Raw genomic sequence first — 26,066 nt, forward strand, 5'->3', positions numbered from 1 at the left:
TATTTTGCTTTGTTTTCTTGACAGATTGCAAATGCTACATGACGACTTGAATATTATTTCCATTGTTTGATGTTTCATAAGAGTGTCCAGATATCAAAAAACGAAAAATGATTTACGTTTTACAATAACTGAACAGCTCTGATGCTTATATTACGTATAAATAAGAACGTAAAATGACGAAGCAATTTTCATCAAGTAACCTTTTATTCAGTCAAAAAATCAGCTCTGCTGGAGAAGAAAAAAAATAATGCATAAGGCCATATACATTCGCTGATAGATATTGTTTTGTGTGTTTACATTTATACATTTTCACTAGCAAACAAATGTTGATGTGTTGAAATGTTGTTTCATTTCTCGCATTTACCATAAAAAATGTTCTAGAACATCTGTTATGAAGTTTAATTTGGCTATTAATAAATCTTATCGTTGCTTTTTCCTTAATTCCGAAATTTTAGTCACTTTTCTGAATGAAGAGTGGTCTCTCAGAACATATTTTCACTGTTCGGTATTGAGGTAAGCGAGGTCATGTCGAGTTGTTTTTCCGCGTGAATGTTTTAATGTTTGCCGATGACATCGCCTGACAGTCCGTTCCATTGACAAGTTGTGTGAATCGTCCTGAAATCTAGAAACACTAGACTGATAAGCATGCGTGTCAGACCCTTTTCATGTGACGTATGTGATTTACTGCCGGAGTGAAAATTTATTCACACAAATGAGAGTTTACATGCATGCGCAATTGGTCACTCATCGCGCTACGATTTGCCTGCACAGATATTGTTTGTGGAGTATCTACGTTCTTCAAAGTTCATCGTTCCACCTCAAGGAAGAATGTGTATTTTGTATTAGCATGTTGTGCTGTCGTTGACAGGGAAGGTTATGTTGTTTTGGAAGGAATGCGAAAAAAATATCTTGTTTGCAATTCGTTAGCGTTTACCCCCCGAACGAAAGAAAATGGACATTGTTATTTTGTTGACAATTGCATCTGGGCTTGTTATACTGCTAATAGCCCTTGCTTTATTAAAGCAGAAGAAAGTTGTACAAGATGGTACGTAAACAATACTGTTAACAGCTTAGTATCACACTTCGAAATCAGTTAAAAAATATTTTGATACAACAGAACCCAGGGTTAGAGCAGCCGGCAACCAGAGAGTTCAAGACAGACGTTTGCCGCGAAGAGCAGTAGCAGCAAGAGCGCGCCTGAGAGCCAGGGGAGAAGCAGGTAAACATTATTAACGTCATTTCGAAAAATTGTTGTTTGGGCATTTCATGAAGTAGTTTTATCAGCGTAACGGAATGTGTTTTCCAATAACTGTACGAAAATAACGTACTGACAGGGAACCTACGTCACAGTCCGTGATATGAGGATATAGGCCGAATTGTTTTCTGAATGCGATTTTTTTTTTTAAATCGTGGAACCACACTGTCAATTTTTCTTAATGCGTTCCCAAATGTGGGCTTCACTGCCACAGCACAAATGTAATACCGTAGTTACTTTTTTAAAATCGTGTCGCTTATAAAGGCGAGCATTTATCATCTTATGATTAATGTAAAGGAGAAACTAGAGGGTTTATTCACAGCCAAACGAAAGCACTGAAAGATCAGGGTTTACACTGAGGTGATAAGTCATGGGATCCCGCTAATATTGTGTCTGACGACCTTTTGGGGGTGTAGTTAGCAGTTTGATGTGGCAGTACTCAACAAATTATTAGAAGTCCCCTGCAGCAATATTGACCCATAATGCCTGTATATGAGTTCATAATTGCGAAAATGTTGCCGGGGCAGGATTTTGTTCACAAATCGACCTCTCGATTATGTACCATAAATATTAAGTGGAATTAAAGTCAGGCAGTCTGGGTGGCCAAATCATTCGCTCAAATTGTACAGAATATTCTTCAAACCAGTCATGAACAAATGTGGGCCAGTGACACGTAGTTAGCCATTAAAATTCCATCATTGTTTGGAATCATGAAGTCCATGAATAGCTGCAAATGGTCTCAGAGTAGCCAAACATAACCATTTCCAGTCAATGATCAGTTAAATTGGCGAGAGGACCCAGTCCATTCCGTGTAAATGCAACCCACACCATTATGGAGTCATCTCTATCTTGCACAGTGCCTTGTTGACAGCTTGGGTCCATGGCTTCGTGGGGTCTGCACTACATCCGAACCCTACTATGAGCTATTGGCAAATGAAGGCCATGGTTTTCCAGTCGTCTAGGGTCCAACTGATAGCGTCACAAGCCTAGGAGACTCGCTGCAAGCGATGTTGTGCTGTTAGCAAAGGCACTCGCATTGGTCATCTGTTAGCATGGCCCACATTTCTCTAACATATAGATTAATTGTACAACCCACAGTGATTTCTATAGCTATTTCATGCAGCGTTGCATGTCTTTTAGTGCTGACAACTCTACGCAAATGCTGCTGCTCTTATTAAGTGAATGTCTGTGGTGAGAGGTAACGCCTGAGATTTGGTGTTCTCGGCACACTCTTGACACATTCCGGAGTGGAATGTCCCATGTGTCTAGCTCCATCTACTATACCGGATTCAAAGTCTGTTAATGTCATGCAGTCATAATCACATTGGACTCCTTTTCAAATGATCCTCCCAGAACAAGTGACAATTCCATTAATGCACTGCCGTTTTAAGGGCAATACCATTGTCATCTATATATGGGCATTACAGAAGCGGCCGATTCCACACATCTGCTTTGCCCCATGACATCGTCATTATGGCAGAAACGACTACTTCCAGCGATACAAAATGACAGGGGCATCACTACATACACATGCCAACAAACATGAACAAAAATAAAAATGGTACGAATATGTCTCACTCCAAAAATAAAATGAAACCAGTGAACTGTTGTGTAATCTTGGGGCTTTGGGGTAGGGACAAGCTAAATATACAGCAATACAAAAACACAGCACCATCCCAAAATAACAAATATCTAAAAAAATGTAAAATACAGGTTCCACTATACTAACAAAACAACAGGAATCGGACATTTTCCTTGACCTATGTAGCTCAACCGCAGCTATCAGTACCAAAAAACCAACACCTACCACCCCAAAAAGTGGCATTGGACATTTTCTGTGACCTACATTTATCTCAGCTGCAGCTATCAATACAAAAAAATCAATACCCACAATTCTGAAAAGTGGAACCAAAACCTCAAGTATTGAAAGGCCCAGATACCCCATATGTACTACGTCAATTAAAACACAACCGACCTACCGTAAATATACAATAAACATCACAATCACTGTAGAATAAAACCAAAACAATAATTACTTACCAGCAAAAGCCTCAGCGTCCAGTGCGCACGCGTGCACACACACACACACACACACACACACACACACACACACACACACACACACACACACACACTCTCTCTCTCTCTCTCTCTCTCTCTCTCTCTCTCTCTCTCTCTCTCTCTGTGTGTGTGTGTGTGTGTGTGTGTGTGTGTGTGTGTGTGTGTGTGTGTGTGTGTGTGTGTGTGTGACAACACCACATATATGAGCCAGAACTCTTCTCAACCTTCATGGTGTTGTCACAAATGTGACACCTAACATATTCAGCAATAAGACCGAACATCTGCAGGAACTGTATGATAGACATCATATCATCCCTCATCTTAGAACATAATGATACACTTGTGATGTCACTATGATATCCATATCTAACAAATAAGCAATAAGAAAAATTTGGACTTACTTTGCGCTTCAAACACCAAACTAATCAGAGCCAGCAAAAATGTCAAACACACAAACGAAACAAAAAACCCGTAATAGCTCAATGAAAACACTTCCACAGCCCACATTACCAAACCAACTACCTAAACTCAAAACCACATTAGCACAATGACAACAAAAATTCAAATTAACCAAATACCGCGTGTTAAACTCGGCACATTCACCACTAGTAGTTACATCACACACACCACCACCATTTCCCAGATGGGTGGAAATCGGTCACTTCTGTTGACCCTATATATGTGCATACCAGTATTGCTATCCCAAGACTTTTGTTACCTCAGTGTATGTAGCTTAAACCAAAACTTCTACTGAATATTGCTGCAAACATAAATAAATAAAATTATAAATAAAAACAGACCAAATCATTTCAACTGATTATTGACATATAATTATTAATCTGTTTAACTATTTGTGTGTTTTGACTAGCACTTCTGATTAGATTTGCACTTCTCTTCTTTACAGTCAGGAGATATGACCAGCCAGTGTTCATTTAGTGGAGGGTGTAGTATCTACTTATGTCCATTTTTTCCTATAAATAACTTTCCTTTGACACATCACTTAGTTCCAGTTCGCTGCACACTTATACCGGATGAATTGTATGACTACCTGCCAATTCTTCAAATGTAACTCTTTCAAGATCTTTTTCTGTTATCTGGCCAGGTCTTCATGCCATTATTTTACTAGCACAAGAAACATTCCTGATAAGAACCTGTATCGTTAACCGCACAAGGGGGTTGTGCACGACTCAGTGCTAATGGTACTCATGAAGGACGCACCAAGGGTGGTAAACTCACTCTCTCTCTCTCTCTCTCTCTCTCTCTCTCTCACTCTCTCTCTCTCTCTCTCACACACACACACACACACACACACACCACACACACAGAGAGAGAGAGAGAGAGAGAAGAGAGAGAGAGAGAGAGAGAGAGAGAGAGACGAGAGAGGGGGAGAGAGAGAGAGAGAGAGAGAGAGAGTGTAGTTGGTTCCAAGGATAACCACCTTTTGCGAGGTTTTGTTAATAAACGCGAATTTGTCACAGGTGACATTGTGATGAAAGTCCAATGTCTCTGCAAGAAATTTTGGTGTGTTTTGATGTAGGTGATTGTTTTGACTTAGATGATGCAAATTGCCTGTTATGTGAATCCTAGAACAGACATGGTGCCTTGCACAAAAAGTTATTCATATATTCTACCAGTATTGTAAAAGATTTGGTTATCAGTATGCTACCATGCATTTAATTTTTCCTGCAAAGTAACTTCAGCCAGGGATTCTTTAATCTAGCATTTTTCACATAATCACCGTCGACAATGATTTGACATCCACTGTTGGGTAAATGCCTCCTCCAGACTTTCCCATGCTTGAAAATTTTCAACTGTGTGCCTCATGTTTTTCCTGCCTCATCCTTCTCAGCAGCAGCAGCAGATTTAGTGGTTAGGGATGTTCCATTTCCTTATAAATAGCCAAATCAAAATTGGGTAACAGATGCACAAGTGAAACATATATAATGGCAATCGCCCTTAATTTATCTAATTTTTGAACAATGTTGTATAAAATTGGCATTATGGAAGCGTCCAATTCCACTCATCTGATTTGACCATGACTTCATAGAGATCATGGACACTTCCAGCATATGCAATATAGGGGCCATAACGTCACTGCATACACAAGGGGGGGGGGGGGGGCATGAGAATATTTCACTCCTGCAATAAAATGAACTAACAGGACAACCACAGGAAGTAGGGGGTGTAGGATGGGGTCAAGCTAAATACATGACAACATGAAAATATGAACACCACCACCATCCCAAAAAAAAAAAAATTATCCACAAAATCAAACACAAAAAAAAATGTCAAAATATGTCATAATGCTACGAACCATAAAAACCACAGGAATATTACATTTCACTTGACTTATATAGCCCAAATGAAGCACTCAATACCAAACAGCCAAGACAGAAAGCTCCAAAATGTGGTGTTGCAAATTTCACTTGACCTTATAGCTCAAATTAAATCATTGTAGCTAGAACTCGAACACAATTCAAAAATCCTGTATCATAAATTTCACATAACTTACATAGCTCAAACGAACCCAACAGTACCAAAACCCACATGCAATCAAAAACCTAAAACTTCCAGATTCACTGGCCGAAGTAAATAAAAAAAAGCACAAAGCAAACAAACCATAAATAAAAGCACACACACAAACACCAACAAAATCCTGCAAACAATCCCAACTCCCTCTCCCTTTTTAACCAACCACAACCCACCTAATACCACTCAAGAAAAGAAATCTCAGAAACCGCACCAATAATCCCACCAACCGACTCAACTAAACTCTCAACGCTTGGCCTATACATGCTCCCCACTAATTGGAAGAGCACCTCTTCCACTTCCCTATAACAGATTCGATGCCCCCCTCCCCGAAGTCCCCTCTATTGTATTTGTACAAGCCCAAGTGCCGTAATTCTTAAACTCAATACTATGGTTCACTACCAAATGATCAAAACCTTGCAAGATGAAAAAGAATCACTCATGACAGTACTTCCATCCTCAACTTATTCATCTGTCAACCACACCAGCAACCTCTTAGTTCGACTTTGCAATACCTGAAAAACACAATTTGAAAACCCACCGTCATAAACCAGCACAAAAACCACCCCTCCCATTTTCCTTTTTCCAGACTGCAACTTTTCGATTTCCATTGCCACCCATGTGCACAAAGACGTGAAGATGAACAATAACCGAAATAATTTGCATGTAAAACAATCTCCCTGATGGCCAATCTAGATCTGTTGAACCAGGTAAAATATTGTCATGGTGTCGCTGCCACATATGCGGACTCCGGGTCAGAGAGGCTGGGTCTCTTGTCAACTTCATAAGCTCATTACAAACACGGCATCTCATGTAGTCTGCAATCAAGCCAAACCCCTGCAAAAACCTTATTGCCATCATCATATCACTGCCCAGCACAGCCTGGAGTGAGTGACTATTATGTTTCTCTATCATGTCCATTGCTTACAAAAAACAAGAAAACACTCTTAAACTTTGGTCTATAAGAAACGCACAACACAAATCATACCTAACACGCTCATATGCATAAACTTCCGAAACAGTAAATCAAAGTAACTCACTGGCCAACAGAGCACACTCCTCCAACAACTATGTCACAGAATTATTACACAAAGTCAAATGACCGAATACCACACATAACACAAACAAGAGCACGCTACCAGATACTACTACACGCCATCTACAAACATGACCCAACTCAAAAACACTGTGCCACAATGATGTAACACAAGACAAGTCACTTAAGTCACAGGCCAAAGCTGAAGGGTGGAGTTGGGCACCTCTGTTGACCCAAAAAATTCTACTTGTACATTCCACAAACTGTCATATGGTATGTGATGGGTATACTTCTGGTACCTCTCTCATTTACATTAATGTTAGCAGTTAATGGATAAGGTTTTTTTTTTTAATGAAGTGCTGTTTTTTTTTCAGTTGAGTGATCTATACTCTTCTAGTTGTTATTGTTTTGTATTATTAGCTTCTAAGACCAAAATAATCAATTTGCAGAGACTTAAATTTTATTTCTTTTTTCATGAAAGTGTTCGATAATAGTATTACGAAGCATCTCATTGCCCATTAACAATTTATGCATCTACTTAATTCATTTATTTTATGGTGATAACTTCAGTTTCTTGTGTGACATTTTGGCATTATTTCTTTCAGCTGTACACGATGACTCTGAAGCTGAAGATGAGCCTGTACAAGATACAGCTGAAAGTTTGGACTTGGGTGATGCAAAAGTTGGTGCAAAAAAGAGGGCAAAACTGGAAGCAAAAGCTGAACGCAAGGCTCAGAGGGAGGTTTGTGTTGTTCATGCTGTTCTTAGCACTTGAAAAGTCAGGCATCCCCAAAACCTAACCCAAAACCTAAATGTAAACATTCAAGTGAGAAATGGGGAATACACTATAGCCCTGCACGTGTTGCTACCATAGCAGCTGTGAAAACAAGAAGAGAATAATTATAGTGTTACAGGTACATTTAAACTGCCATTCTCCCTGGCTTTCATATATGAAGTTGGAATGGGAGGAAATTGTAACATATGTTTTAATGGGATGTACCCTTCTCCTTGCACTTCAGAGTTTTGCAGAGGTCAGAGGAGGATGGAGTCTTCTCTATACACATCCTTGTTTTTTATCCCATAGAGCACAATTGAGTAGTTTCAAGGTTCAGCATGTGATTGCTAGTTGGTTCTAGTGTAAAAAGAGGGCTCTAAAAATTAGTTATCAGTGACTGGAACTTCCTGGCAGATTAGAACTTTGCCTTTCGCGGGCAAGTGCTCTACTGAATGAGCTACCCAAGCACGGCTCACAAAAATGGTTCAAATGCCTCTGAGCACTATGGGACTTAACTTCTGAGGTCATCAGTCCCTGAGAGCTTAGAACTACTTAAACCTAACTAACCTAAGGACATCACACACATCCAAGCCCGAGGCAGGATTCGAACCTGCGACCGTAGGGGCCACAACCTGTCTTCACAGCTTCAATTCTGCCAGTATCTCGTCTCCTATCTTCCAAACTTCACAGAAGCTCTCCTGCGAGCCTTGCAGAACAAGCACTCCTGGAAAAAAGGATATTGCGGAAACATGGCTTAGCCACAGCCTGGTTGTTTCCAGAATGAAATTTTTACTCTGCAGTGGAATGTGTGCTGATATGAAACTTCCTGGCAGATTAAAACTGCGTGCCGGAATTAGAATCAAACTCTGGACCCCTGCCATAAGTCATGCTTAGATAGCTCAGTTGGTAGAGCACTTGCTCATGAAAGGCCAAGATCCCAAGTTCAAGTCTTGATCTGGCACATACCGTATTTACTCGAATCTAAGCCGCACCTGAAAAATGAGACTCGAAATCAAGGAAAAAAATATTTCCCTAATCTAAACCGCACCTGAAATTTGAGACTCGAAATTCAGGAGGAGAGAAAAGTTTTAGGCCGCACCTCCAAATCGAAACAAAGTTGGTTCATTTTAATATGAGACACAATTTAGGTCGAATGAATGACGATACAGCTACAGTAGTTTGGTTCGAGTCGTAAGCTTAGCAGTTAAGCTTTACCAGGTAGTCATTGCTATGCGTCAGGCACTCCGTCGGTATTTATACGGGTACCCTTCCTTTTTCACGTGCTTCGTCTGGTTTGAATCGATTGCTTATTTTTCTTTGATCTGATAAGTGCCGTTCTCTTTGTTATAGGTGTTACGTCACACTAAGCTGAAAATGCATTACTGTACTGTGTTGTGCATTGTTTCTCACATGATGATAATGAGTGTTTACGGCCTGTCGCTGCTCATGGCACGGCTTGCTTTTGTGCGCGCTACCGCCCCTTACAATTAAAAAAAAGAGAGAGAGAGGAATTGTCTCAGTAGCGAAACAATGACAAGAGACTGCTATTTGTTGTTACTTACACTGCTGCTTTCTTTGATAATGATCAACAAGAACCAAATAATAGACTGCGTATGATAGAAGATGTTCTGAACGAGAGTTTAGCAAAAATTTTTCTCCGTTTGAAAATCTTTTTAGACGCCTCTTTAGTACATTACATTCTCCACAGAAATTAGTCATCTTAGATTTAAAAATCTAGTCAATTGCCGTGCTTCATTTCTGACTGTATCACTATTAGGCATAAGAATAATACGAATATAAACATGACATGATACGTATATTGTTCCGCGTTTGTTGTTGTCTCACTCTAGTTTCGTAGTTTATTAGGCAGACAGGATTTAAATGAGATAGCAGCAACCACGAAAGAATACATGGCAAAATGTTTATATTCGTATTATTCTTGTGGTGAAGAGAATACTGCATGAGAATCACAATTCATAAAAGTTCCTGTCAACAACCATCTCTTCTCTCAGGTAGGAAAAAATTCAGAATGTAGAGTTGGCCATATTGACAAAAACCCCAAACAGTCTTGCCAGTCGGATTTTCGTAGTACATTGAAATGCTGCTATATTCGAAGATGAACAATACGGAATTTGTATTTACTTCGCTGGATAATGTACGAAAATTCACTGGTCAAAACTCGGGGCGGAGGAAAAAGTTCGTCTTCCATTTTTTTTTTAAAATTTATTTACTACGCAGAGGTTTTGGCGCCAGTATTTATCTTTGTGCCTGCAAAGCAAGCCTGTGTAGCGCTACATATATTCGATGGCAGAAGTTAGTTGTGGCGGGCCCTACGAACATTTTTCAGAACTTCCGCTTACTTTGCACTCGATTCTAAGCCGCAGGCGGTTTTTTGGATTACAAAAACCGGAAAAAAGTGCGGCTTAGATTCAAGTAAATACGGTAGTTTTAATCTGCCAGGATATTTAATATCGGTGCACACTCTGCTGCAGAGTGAAAATTTAATTCTATCATTGGCTGGCTGATTGTCTTCAATAGCCTTGTTGGGGATGTCATTTTAATCCTTTAAGTGACAAAATGTATTGCATAACAATGAAACACATATCAGCATATATTTGTTGGGAATAGTAATGAATAAAACTGCTCAATTTATTATTTATTTCTAAGTCCACCATGAGGTATAGGGTGGCAAACATTCATAGCAAAGAACTGGGTGAAAAAAATATGTATGATAGTTCCAGTGGCACATACATTTATCAGTGTCACTTGAAGGGTTGAGTGCACTAAGAACTTCGCTGTGTTGATTAACTTCATAAGAAATCCTAATGTAATAGGATTCCTTAGTTTTTAATGGAATCTTTTAACCCAGTTTCTGTTGAAGAATGAGGATGGTGATGTAATCAGAAATTTTAGTAGCAGTGTTTATTGTGCTTGCTGTTAGGTGTGACAGGACTTGTGTTCCATCACCTTTAGTCTGTTCAGTTACTTAAGGATTGATACTTTGGCAGGAGTAGGTGGAGGTGCAGAACAGTTGCCAGGTCTCGTACAGAACACATGCCTAATCTTTCTTTTCATTTAACTCTCTCAAACTTGTAAATTATTCAGAAGTACAAATATGGAACTGGCAATTTTATTTATGGTAAAAAATTATTAAGATGATATACAGACAGTTACAAAAATGTTTTCTGGCATTGTTACTGAAATTTTGACATGTGGGGAAACTTATTTGTTCTTGAAGTTAGGTAGGGTCAAGAGCAATATTCAGTACTAAACTTTGGCTTTTAACTGTGACATTATGTTAATGGATGCTGTGGCAGCACCTTTTGGTGCATATTTTCAGTTTAGTGTCAAGTTGGCAAAGCTGACAAATGTGAAATAAAAATCCTGGTTGTGGTAACAGACTGATCTCTAGCATAGCCCTTTTGAAACAGTCACCACAGATATCATGCTTGGTCATCATGTTAAGTACAATGTTTGTTGCATGTTTCCTATGTCACTGATTCAAGCCAACAACTTTAATTAACTATTCATTTTTCCATTAGTTGAATGCTTTATGCAAACATGATGCTAAATAGTTTTTATCTACTCAAAACTGGAACTAAAATGACAATTCCAGTTAAATGTGGTGCACACTGGTCTACTCACAAATCAAGTACTAAGTGATCACCTGTGTTGTTTTATTATGAGAAAGAGACTCTTATGTTTATTGTGGTGATGTAATGTATTTGCAGTTAGTTTCTGATAATGGCCTCTTTATTAAACTGTCAGAACAGGCCAAGAGAATGATATTGAACTTTTCCACTCATAACTTTCAACAAACCTGCATGTGGCAGTGTTCATTACCACACAACAAATAAAATAATTCATGAACTGTAAAAATTGAAACAAACAAAATATTGCCTACAATGAATGATTCCTTATGACAAAAATATTAGGCAGACTATGTGCTTGTGCTGATGAATTGTACCTAATCAATTACATACTGATCGTAATATTATCTTGTGATGTGCTATGTACTAAAAACAACACTGACACTTTGTTTGGAGACATTGTAAAGGAAAATTCTCATGTGAAAATGTAATCACAACCTCGGACTGGAGTATATATTACAAGAAATGGCGGAGAGCAAGAAACAAATTCTGAACAGTTTGGAAAGCTTTCACTGATAAGAGCACATCACTTGTTTTTTTTGCTTCTCATTGGTTACAAATAAAACTTTCCTTCCATTATTTTCTAGAAACTGACTAGTTGCCAGCATATGGGCAGTAGAGGAACAGAATTCTTATCAGCACTTCCAGTATTCTTGACTTAAACACAATTTTTACTTGCTAAATCAAATCTCTTTTTTGTACATCGAATTGTTGCATTGCAATAAGGTTTAACTTGCATCTCAAAGGTGGTGTTGCTCTGTATCATATAGTGCTTGCATTAATTTGAGGAACTGAATGTTGTCAAGCAGAGTTTGCTTTATAAGTGGAAGTTATGCCACAAAGTAGAACCTGTAGTGACTCGGCAATTACACATTAAGGGAGCTTACAGAGAAACAGAGGGAAGAAGTGAACAATCTTGATACTGTGATTTAGAAGTTTAATTTCCTCTTAAATAATTATTTTGACAGAACATCTGGTAATTTTCAGACAGTGTTAACTTGGTTGTAGGCTCCAACTGAACCATTATTGTCTGTAAAAAGCTGCATTTACTTGCTGTTGTAAGAGATTTTGATTAGTAGCCTACAACCAGAAAAATTTGAGGCAGCAGTGATGTGGGCACTGAGTGCTGAGTAGGCTGCTGCTTAGCACTTGGCAGATGCCATTCGGTATTATGGTCATGGTCTAGTGTTTAGCGTTGCTGCTTTCAGAACATGGGGTCATCGGTTTGATTCCTGGCTAGGTCGGAAATTTTCTTTGCTTGGGGACTGGATATTTGTGTTGTCCTAATCATCTCATCATTGATGTGTGAGCCACCACAGTGATGTGAGATAGAAAAACTTGCACTATATCGCTGAACAACAGCGGATGGGGTCTCCTGGTCAGTAATGCCACGCAGTCATTTCATTTTCATTTACCTTGATGCCCACATTGTTGCTGCCTCAAATTTTTCTGTTGATGTCTACTGATTGAAATGTCTCACAAAGTAAGTAAATGTGATTGAGACTTTTTTTTAGAACACTATATAGCAATCTCTGCAGTTCCATGGGCAAAATGTCTAAACTATTGAACTATTACTGTCCTTTGTTGAAGGCTGATGAAAATAAGTTGAAATCAATTTCTACAATATTTTTATACCATTTTAAAAAGCATTTAAACTGCTTCGTTACCGTGAGTCATAAACCACACGGCACTCAAGAGGTGGGTGGAAGCCAGCAACCCAGCAAAAAAATATGTTGATTGTGCACAACATTTTTTGAGTCTTCACATTTATTAATCTTGAAATGAGTAGCATAATAACTGGAAAACACTAGGCAATATTTCTAGAAAATTGGAAAAAAAGTGACATGAGGCCTGGGACAGAACTGCCCTAAGACGTGCTTTGGCAGTGTAAAAACAGAGTGAGTCCGATATGAATTCATGGAACAACTACGCTATTCACCAGATTTGTGGCTAGATAATATTTTGATTCCAATGAAGAGGTTATGAGCATAATAGATGGGTATTTTCTAGTTCTTCTGGAATCACCCATAAAGGATAGAATCAGTAGATAAACATTGGCCAGTTTTCATTAAAAGGGCAGCAGTGGGAGACTAGTAAGGAAAAAGATCAAAGTTTTCAAAATGTGCTCCTTTCTAGTAAGCTGGAAAATAGCTAAAGTCAACAAGGACATTGGGGAAATGTAGAATTAGTTCTGGAACACCCTCTGAGGGTTGCAGTAGGAGTGGATTTAATATCTACTAACATATAACAGCTTGCTGAGAGCTGTACCAATGGAAGGTGCTGTGGAGGAACATGAACAACAGCATAGGAATGCCTGGACAAAAGTACATTGACCATATTATAAGGACAAGGATGCAGCAGCTGCTACCAGCAAGAGACATTGGTTGCAGAAAGGGACCACTGGCAAAGATGTATAGCAAGTAAACACAAGTATTAAATACTCAAGTAGCTTGAGAAGTAAGACTAGATACACAAACTGATATTTTCCTGGCGTATTTTTAACTTGTTGAATTCTTGGATGTAGGTATCCATCCAGGTCACATCACAAGTTTTGCACAACATTTTGACAGACTTGTTGCCATCTTCAGGAGGTTTCAGATGTTCAGATGACTGCTGTGCTGCTAGGGTCAGTGTCCTATGTATCACTTTGCTCCTCCTGCTATCTGTGCAATTACTGCAGTGGATGTGGGAGTGTTAACAACCCCTTGCAACTGCAACCCTTGTCTCCATGCTACTGCAACCAGGTGCTTACCTCACTATACGAGAACGCATCCCTTTTTGTCAACTCAATGCAGGTTCCCACACCTGACATAGTTTGTCCATTATCTTCATTAATTAGATGATCTTTGAGACTGAAGGGTGATTGAAATTAATCATACAATCCAAAAAGTAGGAAGATCACCTAAGTATCTTGATTTTGTTGCAGACTGTAACCTGGCAAATTTTTGTTATGTTAGCCACAGTGATTGAGTGGTCTGGTATAATTCAGTGTGGCATCTAAGTCAATGGCACTTCTCTTCTACCATGTGCTTACAGTTTCCCCAATGTATTCCTTGCCTCATTGCCAGGGAATTGGGAGGCCCTCTGGTTTGGGAAGTGGAAACCAGAAGGCAAGATGGGGGGAAGGGCGGGAGGGGGCATTGTGTGCAGAAAGCCTTCACAAACTGATCTGTACCTACAGGTTTCCATTAGCCACATTTACTCCCAGTGTGACGGCATTTATGATCACTTGTTCAAAGGGCTTGATCCATCTGCAACGAAGACAGCTGTCCAATTGAGCTGAGGCACATGGAGACAACTTTCCAAAGAAATGGGGATACCAACCAGCAGATAAGAGCAGCAGGAAGAAAAAGAGAAGCACAAATCATTGGCATGCATCCTGTTTGTCAGCAGTACCTCTAGTAAAATCAGCAGAATTTTGGTGCGACGCAATGCTAAATGTGTATTTTTCCCACCCCTGAAACTGTGATACCATAGTGTTCAGTAAAGGATGATCTCACCGTGAAACTGGTGGTGCCAAAATCTTGGAGGGGGAGGGGGGATACATGTATTAAACATTGTATCGTTCCAAGATACTGCTGATTTCTAGAGGTATTGCCAACGGACAGGATGCACACTAATGATTTGTGGTTGTGCATGTGTTCAGACAGAGTACCTACACAGCAGCAAGAAGAAAAGGGTAGCACAAATCACTGGAATGCATTCCATTTCTCAGCAATACCTCCAGAAAAACCAGCAGAATGTTGGACTGACACAATTTCAGATGCAGTTTTTGCTCACCTCTTGAAGCCTTGACACAACTAGATTCAGTAAAGAATGGTCCAGGCCTTTGCAAACCAGGGGTGTGCCAAATTCCATACCAAAATAGCAAGGCATTCATTTAAAAACTTTACGCGGTAGAAGAGATGTGCCACAAACATAAGACCACACTGAATTATAGCAGACCAACCATAGTATAAACATTGGCCATGCTACAGATTACATCAAAATCAAGATACTTGCTCAATCTTCCCCTCATAAGATTGTGTGGTTTGAGCCCATTGACATTATGGTCAAAGATGTTCTAATTAACAAAGATAACAGCCTATAACTGAGTTAGGCATGGAACTCTGCACTGAGCCGACACAAAGCATAGTATTATGATACAGTGATTTGGCAGTGTCGGGGGGGGGGGGGGGGGGTGGCGGCGGCGGCACATCAACTCCCCCATAGCCCAATGCAGCAGCTGCACAGACAGCAACAGGTGTGGAGTGATCAAGCAGTAACAGCCAATGTATACAGCATGCTGACCTGAGTGGGGTGGTGTTCATCAGGTACCACCTGAAGATGGCATCAAGTCAGTTTGCTGAAATACCATGGAGAAGTTATGATGTGACTCAGGACGACTCTATGGAATTCTACAAATAAGACTGACATGTCCATTTAAATAACTGACATGCAGAGGAAAAATAGTCATCTATAAAGACTTGTGGTCTGCTCAGTTTTAAATTATAGTGATGGCAATAACTGCAGCAGGAGGCTTGTAAACAGATCCTCATGTTGATCTCGTGAGTAATTGATAACTGCCCCTTTCCAAGTTCACTCTATGTATGCAGGACATTCAGTAACTAATGCAACACATTTTCTCCCCTGAAAGCAGGTGGTGTTATTCAGGATTCCAATATACCATATTATTCAACACTCTTTTGGCCACAAATACCCTGTTTTTCAACATAATCTCCATTCAGTACGATGGCCTTATATTGGACTCAGTATCTTGCTGCATCAATAATCTCCCCATCTCTACGTATAGTGCGCCACATATTGGAACTTCATGAAACTACAGGCTGTATTCCACGATGTTCCACAATAAATTCTGCATTTTTTCAATCAAAATTGGCTGAGGAAAATGTGTTGCATTACTTATTGAACATCCCTTGTATGTTGCTGCACTTCTGTTTTCAAGCTGAATTCGAAAACTTAATTTCAAATCATTTAGGTGTAGCTGAAATAACGAGGGTAATTAATATTTGTAGTGAGCAGTTTATCTATGATTCCTAACATGAATTTTATTTGACTCCCAGGCAGAAGAACGAGAACGTGAGGAACGAAAGCGCCGCCAGGAACAGAGTGAAGCTGAAAGACAAAAAGAAGAAGAACGTGCTGCCTTAGAACAGAAACAAAAAGAAGAAGCTGAGAGACGTGCTCTTGAGGAAAAGGAACGTCAGGAGCATGAGGAATATCTAAAAATGAAAGCAGCATTCAGTGTTGAGGAGGAGGGCTTTGATGAAAATGCTGAAACTGAGGGCGAATCAAATCTGCTTCAGGAATTTGTTGAGCATATTAAAGTATGTTAAAAAATAAATGTTATGTTATTTAAGTTTGTTGCATATAATGTAGGCTTTTAGCATTACCTGTCATGTTCATACAAGGATTGTGTGTCTTGTCCATTCAAAGTGAGGTGGCACAGTGTTCATACTTATGTTCATGTGGATCGTGGTTTAAAACAATGAAGACAAATGATATCAACCAGAAGAGATACAGCTGATTTCCTTCCCCCATTTTTGTCCTGTCTGAGCTTGTATTCCAGCTCTAATGACATCATTAGTGATGGAATTTTCCTTTCTTTCTGTCATATTGGAATATTTTTCCCTTACCGAGCGAGGTGGCGCAGTGGTTAGCACACTGGACTCGCATTCGGGAGGACGACGGTTCAATCCCGTCTCCAGCCATCCTGATTTAGGTTTTCCGTGATTTCCCTAAATCGTTTCAGGCAAATGCCGGGATGGTTCCATTGAAAGGGCACGGCCGATTTCCTTCCCCATCCTTCCCTAACCCGAGCTTGCGCTCCGTCTCTAATGACCTCGTTGTCGACAGGACGTTAAACAACACTAACCTAACCTATTTTTCCCTTGTGAATGGGAAGGCAATTTAGATTCTTTCTTTCCATACTACAGTCTTTTTTTCCTCAAATTCTCACCCTCTGAATATTTTTGCACTTGTTCATTATCCTTAAATGCAATATTTATTCTTTGAGAACAATAAAAAAATGAAGTACTTGCAGCTAACTCGCAGTTCAGGTTTTATGCATTTATTGTTTTATGGAGATTTAGTTCTTGGTTTCACTGTGCCATTTGATCAAAATAGCAGCAGTACTTTCAGGGGCTACTGCTGATTTGTGTGACTGACACATCCTCAACAACTGTTCTGTGCCCAGTTATTTTTTGGGTCCCTTGTACAGTTTGGCATGTGATCGTCATCCACCAATTTATAAGCTTCTTTCTCACTTTGTGTGCAGTGGTGACAACTGTCATAACAACTCCCACCAAGCGGTGAAATGTTCTCATCTCAGCTGCATTTTATCTTCATTCTCCTTAGCAGTGTAACATTCAGAGCTATGTATCACGCTCAAAGGAAACCATTTCAACTGAAATCTTTTTCTTCATCCTGTTGATTTGACATATTCCTCTTGTCCACTGTTTAGTGCTGAAATGCTACCAAGATGCTTGAATTTTGCCCAACTTGCGTACACAAAGCAAGGTTGCACTGTCGCTAGTAGACAGCCATCAAGATTTACTTTTTTTGTGATTTTCCCCAAATCTCTCCAGGAAAATGCTGGGATGGCGGCTTTGAAAGGGCCTAGCCAATTTGCTTCTCCATATGTGTCTCTAATTTCCTTCTTGTTTACCACACTCCGAATCCTATTTTGCTTGGGATTCTAGGATCTCAGTGCATCCCACTGAATTGTAAACAGGAGATGGGCTGCGTGTCGCCCCCCCCCTCCCTCGCCGTACTCTCTCTCTCTCTCTCTCTCTCTCTCTCTCTCTCTCTCTCTCTCTCTCTCTCTCTGCGCCCCCTTCCCTCTCCAGGAATTCCAGGAATTGCAGAATGGTTAGGTTCAGTTCGACTATATTTTCGTCTATGTACATACCACTGCTAATAGCTCTTTTCTTGGTGCCTCTGTGCACCGCAGTGTCAGTTACTCGTCACCTGGGGAATGATTTATGCTCTTATAGGTCACTATGCTTAACTAATTGCTCAATTTTTCTCACTGTTTTATTTACAGAACATGAAGGTGGTGGTTCTGGAAGATTTGGCTGCAACATTTAAGCTCAAGACACAAAATGTTATTGACAGGATACAAGAACTTCAAGCTGAAGGAACTCTTACAGGTAAGAATGCAGGACAGTTGACTATCATGTTTCTGTATGTATTTCAAAATATATATCTAAAAACAAATATGATGTAACTTACCAAACGAAAGCGTTTGTATGTTGATACACACAAACAAACACACACACATACAAAATTCAAGCTTTCACAACCCACGGTTGCTTCATCAGGAAAGAGGGAAGGAGAGGGAAAGACGAAAGGATGGGTTTTAAGGGAGAGGGTAAGGAGTCATTCCAATCCCGGGAGCGGAAAGACTTACCTTAGGGGGGAAAAAAAGGACAGGTATACACTTGCGCGCGCGCGCGCGCGCGCTAACACACACACACACACACACACACACACACACGCACACGCACACGCACACAGAGTTTGGACAGAGATGTCAGTCGAGGCGGAAGTACAAAGGCAAAGATGTTGTTGAATGAGCGGCGGCAACTTGAAATTAGCGGAGGTTGAGGCCTGGTGGGTAACGGGAAGAGGGGATATATTGAAGGGCAAGTATCCCGGTAACCCGCACAGTGTAACACTGTGCCAAGATGTGCTGGCTGTGCACCAAGGCATGTTTAGCCGCAGGGTGATCCTCATTACCAACAAACACTGTCTGCCTGTGTCCATTCATGCGAATGGACAGTTTGTTGCTGGTCATTCCCACATAGAAAGCTTCACAGTGTAGGCAGGTCAGTTGGTAAATCACGTGGGTGCTTTCACACGTGGCTCTGCCTTTGATCGTGTACACCTTCCGTGTTACAGGACTGGAGATCCATCCTTCATGAAATCCTCCCCACTCCACCAAGAGTGTCTTTCCGCCGTCCACCTAACCTTCGTAACCTCTTAGTTCATCCCTATGAAATCCCCAAACCACCTTCCCTACCCTCTGGCTCCTACCCTTGTAACTGCCCCGAGTGTAAAACATGTCCCATGCACCCTCCCACCACCACCTACTCCAGTCCTGTAACCCGGAAGGTGTACACGATCAAAGGCAGAGCCACGTGTGAAAGCACCCAAGTGATTTACCAACTGACCTGCCTACACTGTGAAGCTTTCTATGTGGGAATGACCAGCAACAAATTGTCCATTCACATGAATGGTCACAGGCAGACAGTGTTTGTTGGTAATGAGGATCACCCTGTGGCTAAACTTGCCTTGGTGCACGGCCAGCACATATTGGCACAGTGTTACATCATCCGCGTTATCTGGATACTTCCCACTAACAGCAACCTATCAGAACTCCGGAGATGGGAAATTGCCCTTCAATATATATCCTCTTTTCCCGTTACCCACTAGGCCTCGACCTTCGCTAATTTCAAGTTGCCGCCACTCATACCTCACCTGTCATTCAACATCATCTTTGCCTCTGTACTTCCGACTCGACTGACATCTCTGCCCAAACTCTTTGCCTTTACATATGTCTGCTTGTGTCTGTATATGTGCGGATGGATGTGTATGTGTGTGTGCGCGCGAGTGTATACCTGTCCTTTTTTCCCCCCTAAGGTAAGTCTTTCCGCTCCCGGGATTGGAATGACTCCTTACCCTCTCCCTTAAAACCCACATCCTTTCGTCTTTCCCTCTCCTTCCCTCTTTCCTGATGAAGCAACTGTGGGTTGTGAAAGCTTGAATTTTGTATGTGTGTTTGTTTGTCTATCAACATACCAACGCTTTCGTTTGGTAAGTTACATCATCTTTGTTTTTAGATATATTTTTCCCATGTGGAATGTTTCCCTCTATTATATTTCAAAGTATAAATCTATGAGAAAAATAGTTTTTAAGCTAGTGATTAAATATTGTGAATTTAATGTTATGGTGATGTGAGTTTAGGTGGTCAAAGAAAACCTTGAACTTTTCCCTCCCACGGGGCCGTACAACAAAGGTGTCATCCATGTACCTAAAAAAGCATTTCATTCGTCTGGGACCAATGTATGTGCCTCCTCTTCAAATCTTTCCTTAAAGAAATTGGCCACCACTAATGAGAGAGGGCTGCCCATTGCCAACCCTTCGGTTTGCTCGTAGAATTGACCCGCTTATAGGAAATATGTCAAGGTCAATATGTGCCTGAATAAGTCCAGGAGAGCACCGTTGAACTTTTCTCCAATCAGCTCAAGTGAATCATTCAGTGGTATGCGGGTAAATTGGGGGACCAAGTTGAAACTGACTGTACTTTCACAGTCTGTGATCTGTAGCTGCCAGAGGCGTTGTAGAAAATCCTCAGAAATCCCAGACTTGGGGGTGGGGGGGGGGGGAGATTGTTAAGCTGCTAAGGACTAAAGCACCAGTACCACAAAGACTTCGTGACGTACCTAAGGTACACGAGGAAGGGGTTCCTCTGTGTCCAGTGGTCAGAAACATTGGCATAGCCACCTACCTCGCTGCTCAACACCTTAAAAAGGTGTTCTTGCCATATGTGGGGAAGTGTGCCCATCACATTCGCAACTTGCAGGATTTCCTACAGCACCTCAGACATCTACAGATCATGGACTCTGACATTATGGTCAGTTTTTGATGTGGTCTCCCTGTTCACCTGTGTACCACTGAATGATTCACATGAACTGATTAGAGAAAAGTTTGATGGTGCTCTCCTGGACTTACCGTATTTACTCGAATCTAAGCCGCACTTTTTTTCCGCTTTTTGTAATCAAAAAAACCGCCTGCGGCTTAGAATCGAGTGCAAAGTAAGCGGAAGTTCTGAAAAATGTTGGTAGGTGCCGCCACAACCAACTTCTGCCATCGAATACAATAGAGGTGGGCGAACTGAAACACATAACTGTTTCGAAACAAATGAAACAATACAATGTAATGTTTCGAAACGCTGTTTCGAAACAGTGAAACAGTTTGTGTTTTGTAATAGTACTGGAGGCAGGAACAAACTGCAGAAACAACGGATACGCTACTGGGATTCCCAAATTTCGTTAGTATGGATAATATGTACCCGGCCTGCTAATATTCATGCGCACATTGTGGAGAATAGGCACATTGACTATAGCCTCATGAAGAAAGCGACATAATTCGAAAAAATAACGAAATGTAAGAGAAAAAAATTTTTGTCCCTCAAGGTGTTTCAAATCATTACTATAAATCCACCATGCTTCCCAGCCCTTCCCGTTCACCATTATATCATCAATGATCCGTCAATCACATTGCCTGAAAGTACATCCAATTTACGTATGTGTCTAAAAATTGCCACACTACGCCTTTTCTAATTCAAAATGTTGTAGGTTTACTTGATTTTTTTTAATGTGATTACTGTACGTGAACAGAGAAGCATATTTTATAGGAGATGTGTAATTTAACTGAATGTTTTTCACACTTTTATTATTTTGAATGCGAATAGTGTGCTTTATTTTATTGTTTGTTAGTGTTTATAAAGCATATATTACGCTATTTCGGAATAGAGAAGTCAATTAGAAACAAAACTTTATTTTCGGAAATCTTAAGCATCATGCTGTTGTGTGTCAAAAAGATTTCGACACTCTTGAAAGAGTTTGATGAAGTAGTATATTAAATGTATTTCCGTATCTGTGCCGTGCCCGAATCTCGTCCGAGACAAAGCGAAATGAAGCATCACTGATTCAATACAGTTAGTCCGTCCAAGCACAAGTGGACTGAAACAGCGTTATTTTGAAACAACGATACAGTTTCTGTGGCTGGCTCGAGATCGAATCTGATCCCGTTATCCGACACAGTGCGGAATGAAACACCACTGTTTCGAAACAGTGAAACATAGCAGTTTCGAAACAGTGAAACAGTTCCACGTATCGATACACTGTATCAAAACATAGAAACAGTGGCCAAGTCTAGAATACATGTAGCGCTACAACAGGCATGTTTTGCAGGCACAAAGATAAATACTGGCGCCAAAACCAGTAAATAAATTTAAAAAAAAGGTGGAAAACGAGCTTTTTTCTCTGACCCGAGTTTCGACCACTGCACTTTCATACATTATCCAACGAAGTAAATAGAAATTTCGTATAGTTCATCTTCTAGCAGCAGTTCAATGTAGTACGAAAATCCGACTGGCAAGACTGTTTGGGATGTTTGTCAATATGGGAAACTCTACGTCCTGAATTTTTTCCTACCTGTGAGAAGAGATGGTTGCTACTAGGAACTTTTATGAATTGTGAATCACATGCAGTATTCTCTTCACCATAAGAATAATACGAATATAAACATTTTGCCATGTATTCTTTCGTGTTTTCTGCTGTCTCATTTAAATCCTGTGTGCCTAATAAACTACGAAACTAGAGCGAGACAACAGCAAACGCGGAAGAATACACATATCATGTCATGTTTATATTCGTATTATTCTTCTGCCTAATAGTGATATAGTCAGAAATGAAGCACGGCAATTGACTAGATTTTTAAATCTAAGATGACTCTAATTTCTGTGCAGAATATAATGTACTACAAGAGGCGTCTGCAAAGATTTTCAAACGGAGAAAAATGTTCGCTAAACTCTCATTCAGAACATCTTCCATCATATGCAGTCTATTATTTGGTTCTTGTTGATCATTATCAAAGAAAGCAGCAGTGTAAGTAACAGCGCACAAGAGCAAGCCATGCCGCGATTGGCGACAGGCCGTAAACACTCATTATCAGAATGCGACAAACAATGCATGACACAGTACAGTAATGCATTTTCAGCTTAGAGTGACGTAAACACATAATGGCACTTATCAGATCAAAGAAAAATAAGCAATCAATTCAAACCAGACGAAGCACGTGAAAAAGGAAGGGTACCCGTATAAATACAGACGGAGCGCCTGACGCATAGCAATGGCTACCTGGTTAAGCTTAACTGCTAAGCTTACGACTCGAACCAAACTACTGTAGCTGTATCGTCATTCATTCGACCTAAATTGTGTCTCATATTAAAATGAACCAACTTTGTTTCGATTTGGAGGTGCGGCCTAAAACTTTTATCTCCCCTTGAATTTCGAGTCTCAAAATTTCAGGTGCGGCTTAGAATCGGGAAACTTTTTTTCCTTGATTTCCAGTCTCATTTTTCTGGTGCGGCTTAGATTCGAGTGCGGCTTAGATTCGAGTAAATACGGTATTCAGGTACATATTGACCTTGACACACTTCCTATATGGGAGTCAATTCTATGAGCAAACGGAAGGAGTGGCAATAGGCAACCCTCTCTCACTGGTGGTGATGGTGGCCAATCACTTTATTATGGAAAGGTTTGAAGAGGAGACACTTACATTGGCCCCTTATCAACCAAAATGCTTTTTTAGGTACGTGAATGACATCTTTGTCATGACACCATGGGAGGGAAAAGCTCAATGTTTTCTTGGACCACCTAAACTCACACCACCCTACGTTAAATATACAGTGAACTGGAGAAGGATGGACTACTCCCTTTCCTGGATGTACTAGGCAGATAGTACCTTCAGTCACAGTGTGTATCACAAACCCACTCACACTGACTTGTACCTGCAAACCAGTAGCTGCCACCATTAGGCACAGAAAAATGGTGGACTCAGAACTCTGGTTCACTGGGCATGAACTCTGTCAGATTCTCATAATTTGGTGACAGAGATAGAGCATCTACAATCTGTGTTCTACCAAAATGGATGATCTTTTGAGATGTTCAAAAGGCACTGTGCCCTGTTTCCCCATCCGAGGTTCCTGAAGTACAAGAAAAAATACGGAAGGCTGCATGTTTGGCATGTCAGAGCGATATCCACCAAAATCAGCACAATTCTACTGGAACATAACACCGGAATCACGTTCCTTTCATCCACCAAGACTGTTTGGCCCTATTAGTGGCTGGAGCAGTCAGTTCAAAGGTTGGAGGCAAGTACATACTGCCTCAAACAGAACCACACATAGTGAAGTACTTCAGTGTTAAACCAACCTTTAGGCTGAGGATAGGTCTGTTTAGTAACAAGAGTGTGAATTAGTTAGATAGCTCATATCTTTCAAATAAAGTATAAATCAACAGTGTAGAGGCAAGTGAAATGTCTACAAGCATTTGAAATAGTGTAATGTTACTTTCATACTCAAAGAAATTCCAAAACAATTTAGCCAGTTTTAAAACAGTACAATTACTTCAGTGTCAACATGTAATTTAAAAAAAGTATCACTGGAAATGTGCCAAATAGAAGAGGAACTGAAATTTCAGGCGCTATTGTTAAAGTCAAGTCAGAAATGTAAGAGAGAAGAATTACACACACCGCATTCTTCTTGGTGTTGTACTATTTCTGCTTCTTTATTAATGCTAGTGTTCAGATGCAACATTTAGTTCTTAATTCATACAAAGACTAAGCTGCTAATATTATTTGTGACCCGTAGGATATGCAGTGTTAACTCTGATTCTAATGTTCCAGGTGTGATTGATGATAGAGGCAAGTTCATCTACATTTCTCAACCAGAGATGGAGGCAGTTGCCAAATTTGTTAAACAACGTGGGCGTGTGACTATTACTGAACTTGCAGAAAACAGTAATCGTCTTATTACCCTAACCCCAAGGAATACCATGCTTGAGAAAGGACTAGCAGGTTCATAAGCTAATAAGTAATTGTTTTGAATAAAAAAAGAGGACAAACTGCCAGGAGTGTATTGTAATTATTGTCCCTTACCAAGATACTATTATTCTGTTTCCACATAGTTTTTTAAGAACAGGCATCGACTCAAGGAATTCCTTCAGTAACGGAAGACTAATTAGCAAAGGCATTTTGTGAGTTTGTGATGTTCACCTGCTTTATTTCATCGTTGATTATCCTCAGTGTTAACGTACTGTGTTGCTATACTGGCTGAAAAGAGGAGGGGGAGGGTGGTGGAAGTTCAACACGACTACTTCAAATGATGTAGCTGACAGGTACACATTTGCGTTTCACAATTCTTTACTTTCACTGTTCACAACCCGCCAATAATACACAGTTATATGGCCAGTGCCTCATCAATAGTTTGCAGGCAAACATCAACATACTGCTACAATAGTTTACTGTTGAACATCTATGAGCAGTAAAAACATAGCCGCACATTCCAGTCTCTCAAATAACTTGAACAGACACTGTCACTGCTTTAACACACAGCCTATAGATGTACCACTTATCTCACAGTTACGTTGATGCGTTGTTGTTCTAACCAACACAGATTTCTTGTCTGAAACTCGGGCTTGGACTGACTGTCTTGGGCCTTTATATGAGGCACTGAGAGCACAAGCGGACTAACCCACACTTTTTGTGAATTTGAGGTATTGACATGTTGTGATAACAGTATACGAGTATTATGCAATGCATGTTGATCTGTTTGTTTATCTGAAGGTTTGTCTAATGTAGCAACGTAAACATTGCTGTTGCACTCAACCGCCGATAGATACCGTTGAGAGCAGGAGTGGACTATGCGTCATAGTCCATTTGTGCTCTATGCTCTCCGTCCACTGCCATTGCGCGTGACGCCGGCGAACGAAAGACTTGTGTATTTAGTGTGGAACAACGTATTGGACCAGTGACCACGTGGACGTGTATTTCAGTTGATCAGCATGGCAGCCCCTGCGAAAAGCGTGGAGGAGCAATTGGAAGGTTAGTTTGTATTGTGTTCCATTCCTTTTTTGCGGATAACATTGTCGATTGTACACTAACGCGTTCATATGCAAACACGTCTAGATG

At 40.4% G+C, this 26,066-nt stretch overlaps 1 protein-coding gene across 1 annotated transcript; it reads left to right on the top strand.

The window, feature by feature from the left end:
- The first annotated feature begins 800 nt into the window (after positions 1-800).
- LOC124803000 (DDRGK domain-containing protein 1) lies at positions 801-25,006 on the top strand. The gene is made up of 6 exons (XM_047264108.1): positions 801-1,045; positions 1,118-1,219; positions 7,487-7,623; positions 16,370-16,633; positions 18,352-18,457; positions 24,783-25,006. The coding sequence occupies exons 1-6, from the start codon at positions 952-954 to the stop codon at positions 24,959-24,961; spliced, it is 882 nt and encodes a 293-aa protein (XP_047120064.1). The 5' UTR covers positions 801-951; the 3' UTR covers positions 24,962-25,006.
- Positions 25,007-26,066: the final 1,060 nt, after the last annotated feature.

Source organism: Schistocerca piceifrons, chromosome 1 (genome assembly GCF_021461385.2).
Source record: "Schistocerca piceifrons isolate TAMUIC-IGC-003096 chromosome 1, iqSchPice1.1, whole genome shotgun sequence".
In the NCBI taxonomy this organism is placed as follows: Eukaryota; Metazoa; Arthropoda; class Insecta; order Orthoptera; family Acrididae; genus Schistocerca; species Schistocerca piceifrons.

Excerpts from the sequence above, each read along its gene's own strand:
- LOC124803000 (XM_047264108.1), top strand. The coding sequence starts at position 952 with ATGGACATTGTTATTTTGTTGACAATTGCATCTGGGCTTGTTATACTG. Across the intron at positions 1,220-7,486 it reads GAGAGCCAGGGGAGAAGCAG|CTGTACACGATGACTCTGAA; the intron begins GTAAACATTATT and ends TATTTCTTTCAG. Across the intron at positions 7,624-16,369 it reads AACGCAAGGCTCAGAGGGAG|GCAGAAGAACGAGAACGTGA; the intron begins GTTTGTGTTGTT and ends TTTGACTCCCAG.